Source organism: Pagrus pagrus, assembly GCF_965226575.1.
Source record: "Pagrus pagrus genome assembly, chromosome: 7".
NCBI classification, from domain to species: Eukaryota; Metazoa; Chordata; class Actinopteri; order Spariformes; family Sparidae; genus Pagrus; species Pagrus pagrus.
The window spans coordinates 34,727,521-34,744,229 of record NC_140191.1 but is presented as its reverse complement, the minus strand read 5'-3'; the positions used below and the strand labels follow the sequence as shown (position 1 = coordinate 34,744,229).

At 44.6% G+C, this 16,709-nt stretch overlaps 1 protein-coding gene across 3 annotated transcripts in view; it reads right to left on the bottom strand.

Annotated features, from left to right (window-relative positions):
* Positions 1 to 16,709, bottom strand: part of zufsp (zinc finger containing ubiquitin peptidase 1) — a 98,911-nt gene that overhangs the window by 27,975 nt on the left and 54,227 nt on the right. For all 3 annotated transcript variants that reach the window (XM_084357736.1, XM_084357734.1, XM_084357735.1), the window contains one exon: positions 14,341 to 14,529. In XM_084357736.1, coding sequence (XP_084213862.1) covers positions 14,341 to 14,529 — 189 coding nt within the window. The remainder of the gene's footprint in view (positions 1 to 14,340; positions 14,530 to 16,709) is intronic.

The following is a 16,709-nucleotide window of genomic DNA, read 5'->3' as shown; positions in this document are numbered from 1 at the left end:
GTTAAAGGGGCGTGGAGGTCCAGTAGCCTGCTCAGGGACTGGTTGTAGGAATCCACTGAGTCTGCAACAGAGAGGAAGTCAGTAGAGCCAGAGGAGAGAAGTTGAAGGTCCAGGGCCAGGGCATCCGCATTAATCTTTTTCAGATTTCTGAATTGGATCTGCCGCTTGGGTTTGGTGTAGGGGGAAGGAAAAGGCAGCTCCATTGACACAACCTTGTGGTCGGAAACACCAAGATCATAAACCAGTAGGTTGCTGATGGAGGCAGAGTTTGAGATGACCAGATCGAGTGTGTGTCCCTTAGAGTGTGTAGGGACATCAACATGTTGTTGTAAGTTGAGAGAGTCCAGAAGCTGAAGGAATTCGACAGCATGGAGACAAGAAGGGGTGTCAACATGGATATTTATATCTCCCAAAATTATGGTAATAGCAGAGGAAGTACAGAGAGTTGTGAGGAGATCGGATATTTCAGGGATGAAGGCAGAGTTGGATTTGGGGGGGCGGTAGGTGAGGAGAACAGTCATGGGAAAAGGGGGATTAATTTTAAATGCTAGACATTCACAGGAGGATGTTGCAGGCAGTGGAATGGGGGAAAACTCCAGGTCCTGTCTGTGAATGACAGCTAGGCCACCACCGTGCCCAGTGCTGCGAGCTGCCTCCAAGTAGCTGTATCCCGGGGGGGGGACAAGCCTCATTCAGGGCAGAGTAAACCTCTGGCTGGTGCCAGGTTTCTGTCAGACACATAAAATCAAGTCCCTTCTCCCTGATGTGTTCTTCAATCAGGGTGGATTTATTGTTGATAGACTGGGTGTTAAAAAGTTCAAATTTAAGCAATGACTGTGGAGTGAATCTTTGCACAGGTCGTAACACATTGAAATCCACTCCACATAGACTGGAATCCATACCATGAACAGTATCCAGCCGAGTGTGTGGGAATCTCGCGGTGTTGCCCCTGCTGGAGCGCAGAGATCTCGTGGTGTTTCCCATGTTGATGGTTGCCGGAGCGACGGCGTTCTGATGACGCATCAGACGTGCGACGGGTGACCAGAGACATGGAATGTTTGTAGCAGAGCAGCTCGGCTGGTTATGGAAGATGAAATTTCGTCCCAAGCCTCTGTGGATGTAACGAGGGCGGCGAAGAAGTCCAAGCTCTTTGATGATGGGGACGTCAAATCCAGGAGCGACCGCAGGTCTTAGTCGGCGAAGTTGCGCGATGGTGTAGCTGAACGCCATGCTGACCAAGGAAGGCTGCTGCCCAGTCAGCTTCCAAACGGCGCTAGCTCAGAGCCGCAGCCGACCAACCACTAGTCCGCCAGCCAGAAAATTTAAAATTATTGCGGCATTTAAAATTATTTCGGGTGGAGAAGCGGCGAACAATCAGTGCCAGCGTCCTCTCCGACCACAAGTCCTCTCTCAGAGACCCTGCTCTGATCACGGTGTGGTCAAAGGTCTGGAGTCTAAACTTCTCTAGAGTCAGTGCAGACATGGTCGCTGCCACAAGTCCAACACGTTTTTAAGACGTATGGGCAGAAACATATAGTGAGAGTGCATCACATTCATACACAGACCGCCAGGCTCATCTCTCATTTCCTCAGGCAGGCCGACGACATGTATGCTAGCAGCTCACACATAGTTAACTATAGAGACATGGGTTAATGATTAAAAGTGGCCATCAGCCTGCTGATTGTATGGATATTAGTATGGTGCATTCATAAATTCAGTCAGAACCGGTGGCTCAGTCAGAGCACTCAGAACATCCTCTGTATGGAAGAAGTCCAATAAGAAGATTAAAAGAGATACAATTTAAAAGATTCTTATTTTATGACACTACTACAAATAATCAGGCTGTTAGGCAATTAAACTTAAAGAAAGGAACATTTAAATTTAAATGTGCTTCCGGTTCCGGTCTAGAGGAGATGGCGACTTAGAAAGAGAGCTCTCGACGAGAATTAATTAAAACTGCCCCAAAGTGAACTAACTAACCAGCGAAGTACACGATAACAAGGGAGAAGGGGCATAAATGACGTCCAAAAAGAACAGGAGAGTTAAAAAGCCAAATATCGAATAAGTTGAAGACGTCGAGATGCAGCTAACAGAAGAAGCTAACGTTAGCCCTCTCAGGGCTAGCCGGGGCGCCTCACCCGCTCCTAGCCATGACGGTGCTGAGACAGAGAACGAGGGCGAACCGGCAAGCTTGATGTTGATACTGGAATAACTAAGAGGTGTTGGGAAAGAGGTGAAAGAATTTCGGAAAGACACGAAAATACAACTACAAGACATCAGAGGAGAGCTGGACAAAACCAATGCGAGGCTCAACGTAAGTGGAAACCAGGGTCGCTGGGCATGAAGATAAGCTCCAAAATACAGATGAGATATTATCCGAGATGATAACAACACAGGAAAAGCTTCAATCAAAACTGACATCGTTGGAGGCCTACTCGAGGAGGGAGACGCTCAGACTATACGGTGTCCCAGGGGGAGCGGAATCGGGTTCACAAACTATGACCCAGTTTGTGGAGAAGCTACTTCGGGAGAATCTCAACATCCCCTCATCAACAGAAGTACAGATCCAGAGGGCGCATAGAGCGTTATCATCTCCCCCACCAGACGGCTCCCAGCCCAGATCGATCCTGGTAAAATTCCTGTGCTTCACCGTGAAAGAAGAAGTGCTCAGGCTGGCATGGCAGAAGAAGGGTTTTATGTGGAACAACAACAAGTTAAACCTCGACCACAACTATCCTCCGGAGATCATAACACTCCATAACACCGTGGAGGAAGCAACAGCGGATCTGGCGAGCTGGGGGCTCCCGGTGAAAGTGATTAAACCACCGGCAACTCTCAGAGAGCAACTACAGAGATGGTCGTCGTGGCGGGAGGCTGGGGGTCGGCGCCCGCGGCAGAACCGAGCTGCAGGATTGAAGGAGAGGCTGCAAGTATACAGACGGGAAGAGAACTAATATAATGTTAACTATATGATATGGACGACATGGTGAAACGTAATTATTGTCGAGTCAAAATGGATGGGGGTGCTCTTTACTGAGGGCGCCATCACAGTGGAAGGCCCCCTTACTCAGGGAGTTAATAGTGGTATTCCTTCAAGGACTAAGGGAAGCAGTGGAAGTGATTCACTGCTGGAAGTGTGGTCAGGAGCATTCATGCTTCAGTTATACACCAAATATTTCTGTTTATTCTTTACTTGTTTCATATGTTGTTTTTTAAGGGTGGTTTGCCTGCTGCTGTTGGAGATATGCTGTGAGGTCAGTTAATACAACTACATGCAAAATGAGCCAGTGAAAATTATTTCTTTTAATGTAAATGGGGTCTTGAATGTGATTAAGATGAGTAAGATACTGTCTAAACTAAAGAAAGAAAAAGCCCAGATTGCCTTACTTCAGGAGACACACATGAACCAAGCGGATCACTTGAGGTTGAAAAGAAAGGGTTTTAAATATGTATTTTCCTCATCTGTCAAATCTAAACACAAGAGGGGTGTGGCTACACTTATCTCTAGTGCGATTAATTATGAACATATCTCAGAAATCAGTGATGATGAAGGCAGATTTGTCCGGGTAACGGGAAGGATAGAGGGGTCTGAAATCTCAATATTAAATGTGTATGCCCCACCCGGGAGTGATTGGGTATTCTATAGGAATATTTTTGATTTAATGGTAGACTCTCAAGGCACGGTTATCTGTGGGGGGGACTTTAATTTTAGGCTCGATCCCAGACTGGACTCCTCCAATCCGACCAATCAGATTAACCCGCTCATAAGAAAATTAATTCTTATATAGTAGAAATGGGGATAATAGATGTATGGAGAGAGCTAAACCCATCTATCAGAGACTACACACACTATTCAGGCTCATTCAAAGTTTATGCTAGGCTGGACTACTTTTTTATGTTTAATGCGGATAGATTTAAGATTAGAGAATGTGACATATTAACGAGGGACTTATCTGATCATAGTCCTATCTCTATATCTCTGCAGGTGGCTAGGAAAAAACGAAACACTCTGTGGAAACTTAATTCACATTTACTCAATGACCATGCCATAGTATCTAAAATAAAGGAAGACATAAAAGAATTTCTAGAAATTAATGACACGGGGGGGTATCGCCAACTATTCTATGGGATACGCTTAAAGCGGTAATGAGAGGGAAATTAATCTCTATTACTTCTCACCTAAAGAGAACCAAAGGGCAAAAACTAGCAGACCTACAGTCAAATTTAAAGCTGAAACAACAGGCAGATCAAAATAACCCAGACCCCACTGTAAAGCAGGAAATCAGGAAAATACAGGGTGAAATCAATGATATTTACACACAGGAGGCCCAGAAGAACCTAACTTTTCTGAGGCAGAAATATTATGAGATGGGAGGGAAATCAGCAAAATACCTGGCGTACAAACTACGTAAACAACAAGATGAAAGTACAATATACAAAATTAAGAACCCTAAAACTAATATACTGGAAACTAAATTAGAAAGGATTCAGGAGTGCTTTGAGATCTTCTTCAGGGATCTATATTCACAACCGTGCGCCTCTGAGGAGGATTGCATTGATGCCTTTCTTGGCTCTCTAGACTTACCATCACTCTCAGACTTTCAAAATGAGAATTTAATTAAACCAATCTCAGTGGAGGAAATTAATGCAGCTATCACCAGACTAAAATTAGGAAAGGCAGTTGGGCCGGACGAGTACAATTCTCAGTGGTATCGCAGCCTAAGGACAGAACTAGCTCCACTATTACTAACGACATTTAATTACATCCTACAGGAGGGAGAAATCCCACCCTCTTGGAGGGAGGCAACAATCTCAGTTATCCCGCAAGAGGGGAAAGATAGACGAGAATGTGGGAATTATCGACCGATCAGTGTTCTCAACTTAGATTATAAATTGTTTACCTCTATTTTTGCCCGTAGACTGGAGAAGCTGTTGCCTGACCTTATTAATTTAGACCAGACTGGTTTTATTCACCATAGACAAACGACTGATAACATCAGAAGAATACTACACATCTTAAGTCAAATACAAAAGGACAAAACTCAATCAATTATAGGGAGTCTAGATGCTGAGAAAGCTTTCGACTCTGTCAGATGGGCTTTCTTGTACAAGGTGCTGGGGAAGTTTGGTTTTCAGGATAAGTTTATCAGAGTAATTCAGGCGCTATATATGATAGACCCTCAGCCCGTATCAAGGTCAATGGTGATCTATCTGAGGCCTTTATTCTGAAACGTGGGTGCAGACAGGGTTGCGCAATCTCACCACTCCTATTTGATTTATTTATAGAGACACTAGGTCAACTAATAAGACAAAATCAAAAAATTAAGGGTATTGCACTGTCAGGAGTTAAACATAAGGTAGCAATGTTTGCTGATGATGTGCTGGTCTGCCTGGGGGAGCCGGAGGGGTCGTTCAATGAATTGATGTCTACTTTGATTGATTTTGGGAAGTTATCTGGCTACAAAGTCAACATTTCAAAAACTCAGGTGATGACACTTAATTATGTAGCTCCTGCGACTTTACGCAAGAAATTTAAGGTAAATTGGGAAAATGAAAATATTAAATATTTGGGGATACGTCTGACTGGGGATCTCTCGGGGCTCTTCTGGGCAAACTATGAGCCAATATCATCGAGTATAAAAGCTGATTTACACAGATGGAATCTGATACCCTTCTTGAGTCTTAGTTCTAGGATAAGTGCAGTTAAGATGAATATGCTCCCCCGACTACTTTACCTTTTTAGAAACTTGCCTATAGAGGCGAGTGAAAATCAATTCAAGGAATGGGACAAATGGATTTCCAGATGTATTTGGCAGGGCCGGAAACCAAGGATTAAATATGCCACCCTTCAACCAGCCAAGGAAAGTGGAGGCTTGGGCCTCCCTTGTTTAAGGAATTACTATTATGCTGCACAGACAGCTCCCCTTTATACTGGTGTAATGAAACATATACAGCTAGGTGGAAGGAGCTCGAGTCCAGTCTGTCAAATCAATTCCCCATTCAAGCTGTAATAGCGGATAAAGGTCTAATGTCTCATTTGCAAAAGTTGGGGAACCCTTGGTTGACCCACACACTCCAAGTCTGGCAGAAGGTAATTAATATTTGTGAGATACATAGAATGTTGAGAATTTTCAGATGGTTTGCCTATGACTCAGATTTTATTCCCAACAGGCATGACTCTAGTTTTAAATCATGGGCACTGTATGGTCTCACAACACTCCTCTCACTTTCTCAAAGAAACACTGTGCACAGCTTTGAGACCTTGCGGGATAATCATGGCTTGGCACAAAACGAATTTCATAGATACTTGCAATTACGATCATATATTGCTCATTGACTGACCTCACAGAAGTTGAATCAGAATTTTTCCACATTCTGAAAAATGCCATGACCATGACCCCCTCTAACTCCATTTCAAGACTGTACACAGCTCTTTCCCATGCCAATGCTAATAACACTTTATACATTAAAAGGTAAATGGGAAAGGGAATCAGGGATTAAGATTTCTGAGGAGGAGTGGGGCAATATCTGGTCCTTCCAGTGGACAACATCCAGCTCCATGAGCTGGAGAGAGCATTGCTGGAAGAATATTATTAGATATTTCAAGACACCATATCAGGAGAGGTATAAAGGTGCACATATGCCATGCTGGAGACAATGTGGTTCGACTGTGGCTAACCACTATCATATCTTCTGGGAGTGTCCCAAGTTAAATGATTTCTGGAGGGGTATCCAGGTTTCCTTGAGTTCGGTTTTTAACACTCAAATACCTCTGGTTTTTGATGTTCTGTACCTGGGTCTTGTCTCTTTCTTGAAACGCAGGAGCGAGATAAAGCTGCTGCAATTACTTTTGGTGGCAATTAAGAAAACAATTACAGGGAGATGGTTAAGTCCAATACAGCCTACCCTGGATGATTGGATTGGAATTACCCTAGAGGTATTTAGGATGGAAAAATTGACCTTTTAATTAAAAATCCAAAAGGACAAATTTGACCAAATCTGGAACAACTGGATCTCATTCATAACCCCGACGAGAGCGGATTTTATTTGATCTCACTGGTAATATTACTTTATAGATTACTTATTTAATTTCTGACTGGTTATTATTGATTATTTCTATGACAGCAACGGCGGGCGACCACCCTGGTTCCTGTACATAGTTCCATGTAAACTGTTCTATCTACAAGTAAGTTGTACCAGAGTTCTTTCTAAGTGAGCATGTAAATCTCACCTGGCTTTGTGTACATCGGGCAAATTGTCAGTAATGTCTTTAAGAGTGTATCCACTGATATTATTCCATTACAATTGCTGTGAAATTTTAATTATTAGAGGAAAGTGGTTACTTCAAAGGTTGAACGTAATTTATTCCACGACCCATGATTATACCTTTTTTGGACTCGCATGCCTGGAGGGCTGGTGATGCGTTTTTTCTGGACTCAAAACAAACAAAACCGGAAGGACACTTGTTTTCACTCTTACCAATGTTGTTATGTTGGTGTATTTTTGTCCACTCCAAATAAAGATATAATTAAAAAAAAAAAAAATTAAATTAATATGAAGTTACTGCTGATGGCTTCACTGTTCTATATTCATGACATTGTGCATTTAAATTGGTTCCTTACAAACCTCGATATCACTGTAAAATAACCAGATCTCAAATGTGTCCTCAATGCATCTTAGAGGTGTTCACTTGTGATCGTTTCACTCAGGACGGATGTTAATACCAGGTCTGAACAACCTCTTGGCAAGGGATACAGACCATCACGGACTATAAACCACTACCACAGACCTCTGACAGCTCCATCTCTCTGCTGAACGAGCTGAATGACTTCTTCACTCGTTTTGAGACACACAACAGCACTCCTGCACAAGAAGACCCCATCCCCTCCCGGCGACCAGGTGCTGACACTGTCCCCGGTCAGCGTGAGGAGATCCCTCAGCTGGATCACTGCACGCAACGCTCTGGGTCCAGACAACATCCCTGGTCGCGTGCTGAGAGACTGTGCGGAGGAACTCACAGATGTCTGCACAGACACCTTCAACACCTCACTGAGACAGGCTGTTGTCCCCATGTGCCTCAAAGCCGCCACCATCATTCCAGTCCCGAAGTGGTCGACTCCCTCCTGCTTCGCTGACTACCGTCTGGTCGCACTCACTCCCATCTTCATTAAGTGCTTCAAACGGCTAGTCATGCAGCATATCAAGTCTGCTCTTCCCCCTTCCTTGGACCCATTCCAGTTTGCATATCAGTCAAATCGCTCGACCGATGATGCCACCTCAACTACCCTCCACCAAACCCTCACTCATCTGGAGACTAGGAACGCATACGTCAGAATGCTGTTCATTCAGCTCAGCATTCAATACAATCATCCCCCAGCAGCTGATTTACAAACTGGACCAGCTGGGGATCAACACCTCGCTGTGCAACTGGTTGCTGGACTTCCTGACAGGAAGACCTCAGGCAGTACGAGCCGGCAGCAACATCTCCAGCACCATCACTCTAAACACCAAGGATGTGTGCTCTTCACTCTGCTAACCAACAACTGCACTCCGTCACACAGCTCCAACCTCTTCATCAAGTTTGCGGACGTCACGACTGTAGTGGGTCTGATGGCGCTGCGTGAGTGGCAGCCTGTTACAGCAGCTCTCGCTCACCTTTGAGCATTTTCTTCTTTTTATATAACTTTTCGTACTTTTTAACTTTTTTAATTTGGAGCTCTTTCTCCGGGCAGTATGGAGACCAGAGTTGTTTTTATCGCTCTGGTCATAATACTGCTTTTTTCGCTGTTTTCCGCCGTGTCCGGGGAGCCTTTACGCGGCCCTATTGTTTACAGTAGGGATCAGCTGTTGGCCCTCAGTAGCGCTGCGGTGCCGCCACTCGAGCGGCCCGATCTCCCCCGCGAGCTGAAGAGGAGGAGACGCGGGTGCCGTGCCGGAGCTGCTCGCCGTAGCAGGAGGAGACGCTACAGACCCGTCCTCCCGTCCGTCATCATGGGGAATGTAAGATCTCTCCCCAACAAGATGGACGAGCTAACGGCGCTGACCCGGCACCAGAGGGACTACCGTGAGAGCAGCATCATGGTGTTTACTGAGACGTGGCTAACGGCGCAGACCCCGGACACGGACACTAACATGGACGATTTTCATATGCGGCGGGCGGACAGGACGGCAGAGGGCGGTACGAGGAAAGGAGGAGGGCTGGCTGTGTTTGTTAATGACGGATGGTGTAACTCTGGACACATCACTGTTAAAGAACAGGTCTGCATTAAGGACATTGAACTTTTAGCGGTTAGCATGAGGCCGTACTACCTCCCGAGGGAGTTCACACAGGTGATCATGGTCGCTGTGTATATCCCCCCCTCTGCTAACGCTGATGCAGCTTGTGATGCTCTTCACTCAGTCACAAGCTCACTGCAGACACAGCACCCACAGGCCCTCTTTCTGATCTCTGGGGACTTCAATCATGCCTCTCTGTCCTCCACCCTGCCCACATTCACCCAGTATGTCACCTGCCACACCAGAGACAATGAAACACTGGAGTTATTTTATGCCAACAGCAAGGAGGCATACAACTCATCTCCCCTCCCTCCCCTGGGAAGATCTGACCACAACCTGGTTCATCTCCTGCCTGTGTACATGCCCCTCATTAACAGGCAACCAGTGGAGACCCGCACAGTTAAAGCATGGACTGAGGAGTCTGAAGAGGCTCTGAGGGACTGCTTTGACTCTACTGTGTGGGAAGAACTGTGTGTTTCTCATGGGGAGGACATTGACAGTTTAACAGGATGCATAACGGACTACATAAACTTCTGTGTTGAAAACACTGTACCCACCAGGACTGTACGGTGTTTTTCAAATAGCAAACCCTGGATTAATCGTGACATAAAGGCTCTCCTTAAGGAGAAAAGGAGGGCCTTTAGGTCAGGAAACAAGGAGGAGCTGAAGGCTGTGCAGAGGGAGCTGAGGAAGAAGATCAGAGAGGGGAAGAACAGCTACAGAAGGAAGATGGAGGTACAGCTGCAGCAGAGTAACATCAGTGGAGTCTTGAAAAGCCCTGCTGCCCCCCACCACCTCTTCCATCCCCCGTTTCCTGCCCCATTCTCACCTCTGCCTCTCCCTCTTCTGTATTCAGCTTGCAGACTCCCCCCCCCCTCCCTCTCCACTATCCAGGTGAGGAACGAACTGAGGAAGATGAAGGTGAAGAAGTCCACGGGTCCAGACGGGATCAGCTCCAGGCTCCTCAAGTCCTGTGCAGACCAGCTGTGCAGGATTGTGGAGTTCCTCTTCAACATGAGCCTGAAGCTGGGAAAAGTGCCACTGCTGTGGAAAACCTCCTGCGTGGTACCAGTACCAAAGATCCCTCACCCTAAGGATTTCAACAACTACAGACCAGTTGCTCTCACTTCACACCTGATGAAGACCCTGGAGCGGCTGGTCCTTGTCCATCTCCGCCCTCTGGTGGGTCCTTTTATGGACCCACTTCCAGTTTGCCTAAAAGACCAAAAGAGCTGGTGGTGGATTTCCGCAGGTGCAAACAACCCTGCACACAGGTGAACATCCTGGGAACGGACATTGAGATGGTGACGTCTTACAGGTCACCTGAACAATAAACTGGACTGGTCTCATCACACTGCAGCAATATACAAGAACGGTCAGAGCAGACTCCATCTGCTGAGGAAGCTCAGGTCCTTTGGAGTGCAGGGGCACTCCTGACAACTTTCTATGACTCTGTGGTGGCATCAGCCATTTTCTATGGTGTAGTCTGCTGGAGCAGCAGCATCTCAGCAGATAGGAAGAGACTTGATAAACTCATCAAGAAGGCCAGCTTCATCCTGGGATGCCCTCTTGACCCAGTGCAGGTGGTGGGAGACAGCAGGATGATGGACAAGCTGTCATCGCTGCTGGTGAAGGAGTCCCACCCCCTGCAGGACACTATCACAGCATTGGTTAGCTCCTTCAGTGACAGGCTGATACACCCCAAGTGTGTGAAGGAAAGGTATTGAGTTCCTTCCTTCCTGCTGCTGTCAGAGTCTACAATCAGCACTGCTCCTAGTAGACCTCACATGTGCACTGTGCAATACAAAACTATACACATATCCACATACTTTTTGGTTTGCACTAGTTGGACAATTTTTAATACTCATATTTGTTATTTATTGTTTGTAAATAAAAATAGCAAACTGTTCATACTTACACTGTTCATATTATAAATACTATGTCATATTGTAAGTACTAAGTTCATATTGTAAATACTATGTATATTAGGGGTGTGACGATACTCTCAGCTCACGAGACGAGACGAGACACGATATTGTGTTCACGAGAACGAGACGAGACGAGATTTTAAGAAAACTACAATGACAAAATATATGACTGGACCAACAGACTTTTATTTAATCGAGTTGCACATGCATTTTGAAATGTTTTGGCCTGTTAGTGTTTTCTTTTAATTCTTAGTGTTTTCTTCACAGGTGCAGTTGTTGATTTGAGTACCGAGCTGTGGTGGTGCTGTATATGTCTCTGCATCGTGCAGTTAGCCTACTTGTAAAGGACACCAACATAGTGCATGTTGGTTTTTATTTACTATGTATTATTTTAGATATTTTAGTTTGACACTTCCTGTTAAACGGATGTATTTTATTTTGAAAGGGTTTGGTAAACGGAAAAGGAGCGAATGGACAGTAAATTGATTGAGAAAGGTAAACAAGCATCACATGGATATAAGGACATTCACGGATAAAGGAAAATAACTACGGTGTTGAACTAAACTACAAGAGTGATTTTTTAGCCCAGCCCATACTTCAGACCACCTCCAGTAAAAGCTTCATTCATTTTAACTGGCGCTACACTACTATTTGCAACACACACACAGTAACTTTGACGAGTGGTTAACAACACCGTCGGGGAAACTCGCGATTAGCAGTGACAGCAAGCGGGCGAAGAGGGATCGGTTATCCGGCCACCCTGGCTTGCTTGAGGCACTGAATTAAATTGAATGTGTGAATCATTTGGCTCGGAGGGGCAGGTGGGCGAGGGTGTTAAAATGTAGCGCTCTGACTGGCCAAAAGCTTTTCACTCCACTTAGACGCAGATTGTTGTGGCTCAGCGGCAGAATCAACTTCATATATTGAACTTGCATAGAAACTGAAACCGGCAAACTGCGAGATGCAACAAAATGCAGGTCAAAAATAGAAGTTTGGATAGCTCACAAATCTCGCGAGAAAGATTTTTAATGCGACGAGAAATATCGTCGAGTTTAATCTCGCGAGATCTCGTGGCACGAGATCTCGTCACACCCCTAATGTATATACAAGTTAATTATATTTCTTATCTTCTTATTATATTGTTTATTTTTTACTTTTTAATATTGTTTAGTGTGACACTGTCCTTTGGCTGCTGTGACTAAGAAATTTCCCCATTTGCGGGACAAATAAAGGAATTCTGATTCTGATTCTGATCAGCAATGATGACAGCGCCTCTACTTCCTCTGCAAGCTGAGAAGAGCCTGAGCCCCAGCCTCCATCCTGTGCAAGTTCTACAGAGGCACCATTGAGAGCATTCTGACAAACTGCATCACTGTGTGGTTCAGCACCTGCACCGTGTCCTGCCGCAAGAAACTACAGCGTGTAGTGAGAGCAGCTGAGAGGATTGTTGGTGTCTCTCTCCCCTCCCTCCAGGATATCTACAACACCCGCCTCAGCCACAAAGCCTTCCGCACTGAAGGCGATCCCACCCACCCGTCTCACAGCCTCTTTAGTCTGCTGCCATCCTGAAGGAGACTGCGGAGCCTCCAGGCCAGGACCAGCACACTGAAAGACAGCTTCATCCATCAGGCTGTCAGGAAGCTGAACTCTCTCCCTGCACTGCCCCTCCTCCTCCTCCCACCCCCCGCACACACAAGCTCTGGTCTCTGACCTCCTCCATCTCCCCCTCAAACATCTTGAACCCACCCCCTGAAGCCACTCACACGCATACACACCGAACCCTGTCATTCCCAGCAACTGTCAAACAACACACACACCACACACGGCCGCACTAGCCACCTTGTAGAACCGGACTCTTGCACTTGCACTTTTACCTTTTTACCATTTACCACCACAACCAGCCTGCAGCTATTGTACTGACATTGTATTGTATTGTTTTGTATAGTATTGTCCGTTGTACTATATACAAAAACCAGCATTTTTAATTATTTATTCCACTTTTTTTCTTTTTATTATTATTATATTAATGTTACACCGTGGACCTTAGAGAGCACTGCAATTTCAACTCCTGTGTACTGTACATATGGTTTTGACAATAAAGCTGACTTTGACTTTGACTTTGATACACATTAGATTTTGATAAGTAATATCATCCGGACATATAATATAATACATAGTATTATAGTATATAGTATCCGCTGTCGTAGCACCAGACTACAGAGCAGCTTCACTCCTCAGGCTGAGAGAATGAGGGGCTGTTTTGTTTGTGTTTCTCTTCTGGAGCATAAAAAGGACTTCAGCTCAGTTTATTTTTGCAACCTTGTCTTTACCCTTTGACCTTTTATGATTCAACAGGACCAACTCATCTTTAAAGGAAATTCAGTAACTGGCCCAGTGTTGATGTAGCGAGGACACTCCTGTGTGCCTATGTTGACCAACATTGAGGATATTAGATGAAAATGAAATTTAAAATGGGTAAAAATCAACAGCTCTTCCTGCTTCCCAGCTCTACATACTGCTCCGTCCACAATCATCAACAATGGCATTTTACCAAAAATCAAAAACATTACGGCAAAACCACAAAAGAACCTCCGCTGCACAGAAAACCAGCAGTTTATATGAAACAAGCTTATATTAGAGAGAGCTTTTCATTTCTAGTATACTTTGTTGTTTTCAGATGTTAAATCCACCAAGAGGTCGTGTTTTCTCTGTGTCCGTTTGTAGTTGATTAGTTGGTTGGTTTGTTGGTTTGTCTGCAGGATTACACAAAAACTACTGAACAGATTTCTGCCAAACCTGAATAGAGGGCGGATCTCAGCCAAGAGTAAACCACATTCATTTTTGGAGCAATAACATTTTTTTTTTCACTTTCTACAACATTGTTTTTTGACATTATTGTAAATTTCTCAGGGACTAATGCATGAATCGTATTTAGGTGTCTTAAATCTTTGAGAGAGAACAATTTGATGTTTTTGATTTGATGCAACAATTTGTAGCAATTTTCATGATCATGATAAAAATACTAATATACAATTATGAATCCTGATAAACAATGTTCACTTCAACGTTCACAAAATGACTTCAGACTTATAAAACAAAGAGTGCTGATCACATGTTGTGTAGTGTGAACGCACACCTTGCAGGATGGGAGCATACGTGTCTGTTCTGTGCAGAGATGAGAGGAGCATCTGGACGTTCCTGTATCCACAGCCCCAGCCTTTATCCCCCGCTGACGAGCAGTAGTGGTCAGTATCAGCACTCAGCCACACATGGACACAGTCTCTGCACTCGGTCTGGTAGTACTCGTACAAGGCTCTGACCACACCTACATACAGAGGGGAACAGAGTGAGTCCAACAAGATGAGCAGCTCAGCAGCGACACTCAGCTGAACACAGTTCAACCAGAACGCATCATCACCAGTTCTACTACCAACAGAGCAGGTAGCCATCAGGAGGGGGCAGGTCTCTGTTCTTTACACTGTCTCAGTGTCCCAACATGCCCGTCTTTCATTTGATTTGAATCTTCAATTTATTTTATTACATCTTTATCTCATGATCAGAAGAAACAGATCTAATATTTATGAGATGCTATACCGTAATTACAAAACACAGAAGTCATAATTAGCAGGCGATGCAGTGTGTCAGTGTAGTGTATGCACAGTGGACAGAGACACTGAGGACATGCAGATCAGGACCACTGAGTGTAACTACCAGCTCAGATATTTATGCATCAATGAGCCATTTTGAAATACTTCTAAATATAATACTATCACTAGTATAAAAAAATGGCAAGTGTATTTGATACTAAAATAAAAAAGACATAATAAAAGCATCCAAAATAAAAGGCTTTTGCCAGACCACGTTTTAAATCCTCATGCCCTGCCAGCTACATTAAAACTATTGTCCAGCCCTGTCCAGTACTAGTTATGATTCAGTTTTATGGGAAACACTACTCAGTGTGTATGTGAAACATGTGCAGCCCTGAAAATAGAAAATAAATGTGCAGCAGCCAATTCTGATATTGTGGCGGGCTGTCAAACATAAATTCATTTATGGGAAACTCGTCTACATACAGCAAACAAACAAACAAACAAACAAATAAACAAACAAACAGTCAGACAAACAAACAAACACAGAATACCTATCCAACGAACCAACAGTCCAATATTCAGGTCCAGTCCTAAAAATATTATAAACTTTAGACACAGTGGCTGTGTCTCAATTCAGGGGCTGCATCCTTCGAAGGACGCGGCCTTTGCGGCTTCCGAAGGCGAGTCCTTCGGAGGTACCTTTGGAGGTACCTTCGAATGCCGCGTCCACCATTGTTTAATGGGACGGTCTAGCCTTCAGAGCATTTCCTGGGTGTGTCACCAAATGTTCCCGCCCCTTACCCTTACATCATGATTTCTGCCACCCAGGCCCGCGAAAGTGACGATCTACACCATTTGATGTTGCCATTTTCCTTCTTTCTTTCTTCTGTTTCAGGCGTGCAAAGGATCTTGGGATATGGGAGGCCGTGAAGGATAGTAGCGATGCGTCCTCCAAAAAGAGAAGGCCGCATTTGGCGGAGCCTTCGAATTGGGACGGCCTTCGCGCAGCGTTGTGACGTAATTGGCCTTCAAATGCTCCCTTCGAAGGATGCAGCCCCTGAATTGAGACACAGCCAATCACACATTCTTCCTTGACTCAGGCAGGCAGCTGAATAAAGCGCACACACACACACACACACACACACAAACACATACACACTTTGGCAGCCTATCCCCACAACCAGACAATGATAATAGATTAACCGAAGAACATTTTGTAAAAGAAGAGGGAATGTTGCAGAACTGGTTCAGGATAAAGACACGGACTGAAAATGAAGGTTGACAAATGCTGATAATCTGGGAGATGTGCAGGAACATGACTCTTCTATCTGTGAACTAACTCTGTGTCCTCAAGAGGACGATACTCAGCAATACTCAAGAGCAGTGGTGGACAGTAACGAAGTAAATTTACTTAAGTACTGTACTTAAGTACAGTTTTTGAGTATCTGTACTTTACTTGAGTATTATTTTGGGGGGATACTTTTACTTTCACTCCACTACATTTGAAGGACAAATATTGTACTTTTTACTCCACTACATTTCTATTGATGCTCTCGTTACTCGCTACTTTTGATCTTATGTCAGCTGATGATTTTTTTTTGCAAAATTCAGAGAAAATAAACTGTTTCTACTGATTCGCGTATGGTTTGTCTTAGTCGTATTGCCGTACCTGTACTACGTCATGAGCACCCGTGGCCTTATCTCAAACCCATGTTTGAGATTTTTGTCACAAAAACTGATTCGTTTCAGTTTAAATGTTGGTTGTGCTTACCGCGGACCAATTATATCACGGACTACAAACACTCATCTTCCAACCGGAAAAAGCACGTCGCGGTATGTAAAGTAGCTACTAACGTTAGCTAGCTTAATGTTTGTGAAAGAGAGAGAGTGTGTCTGTGTGTGTGTGTGTGTGCGC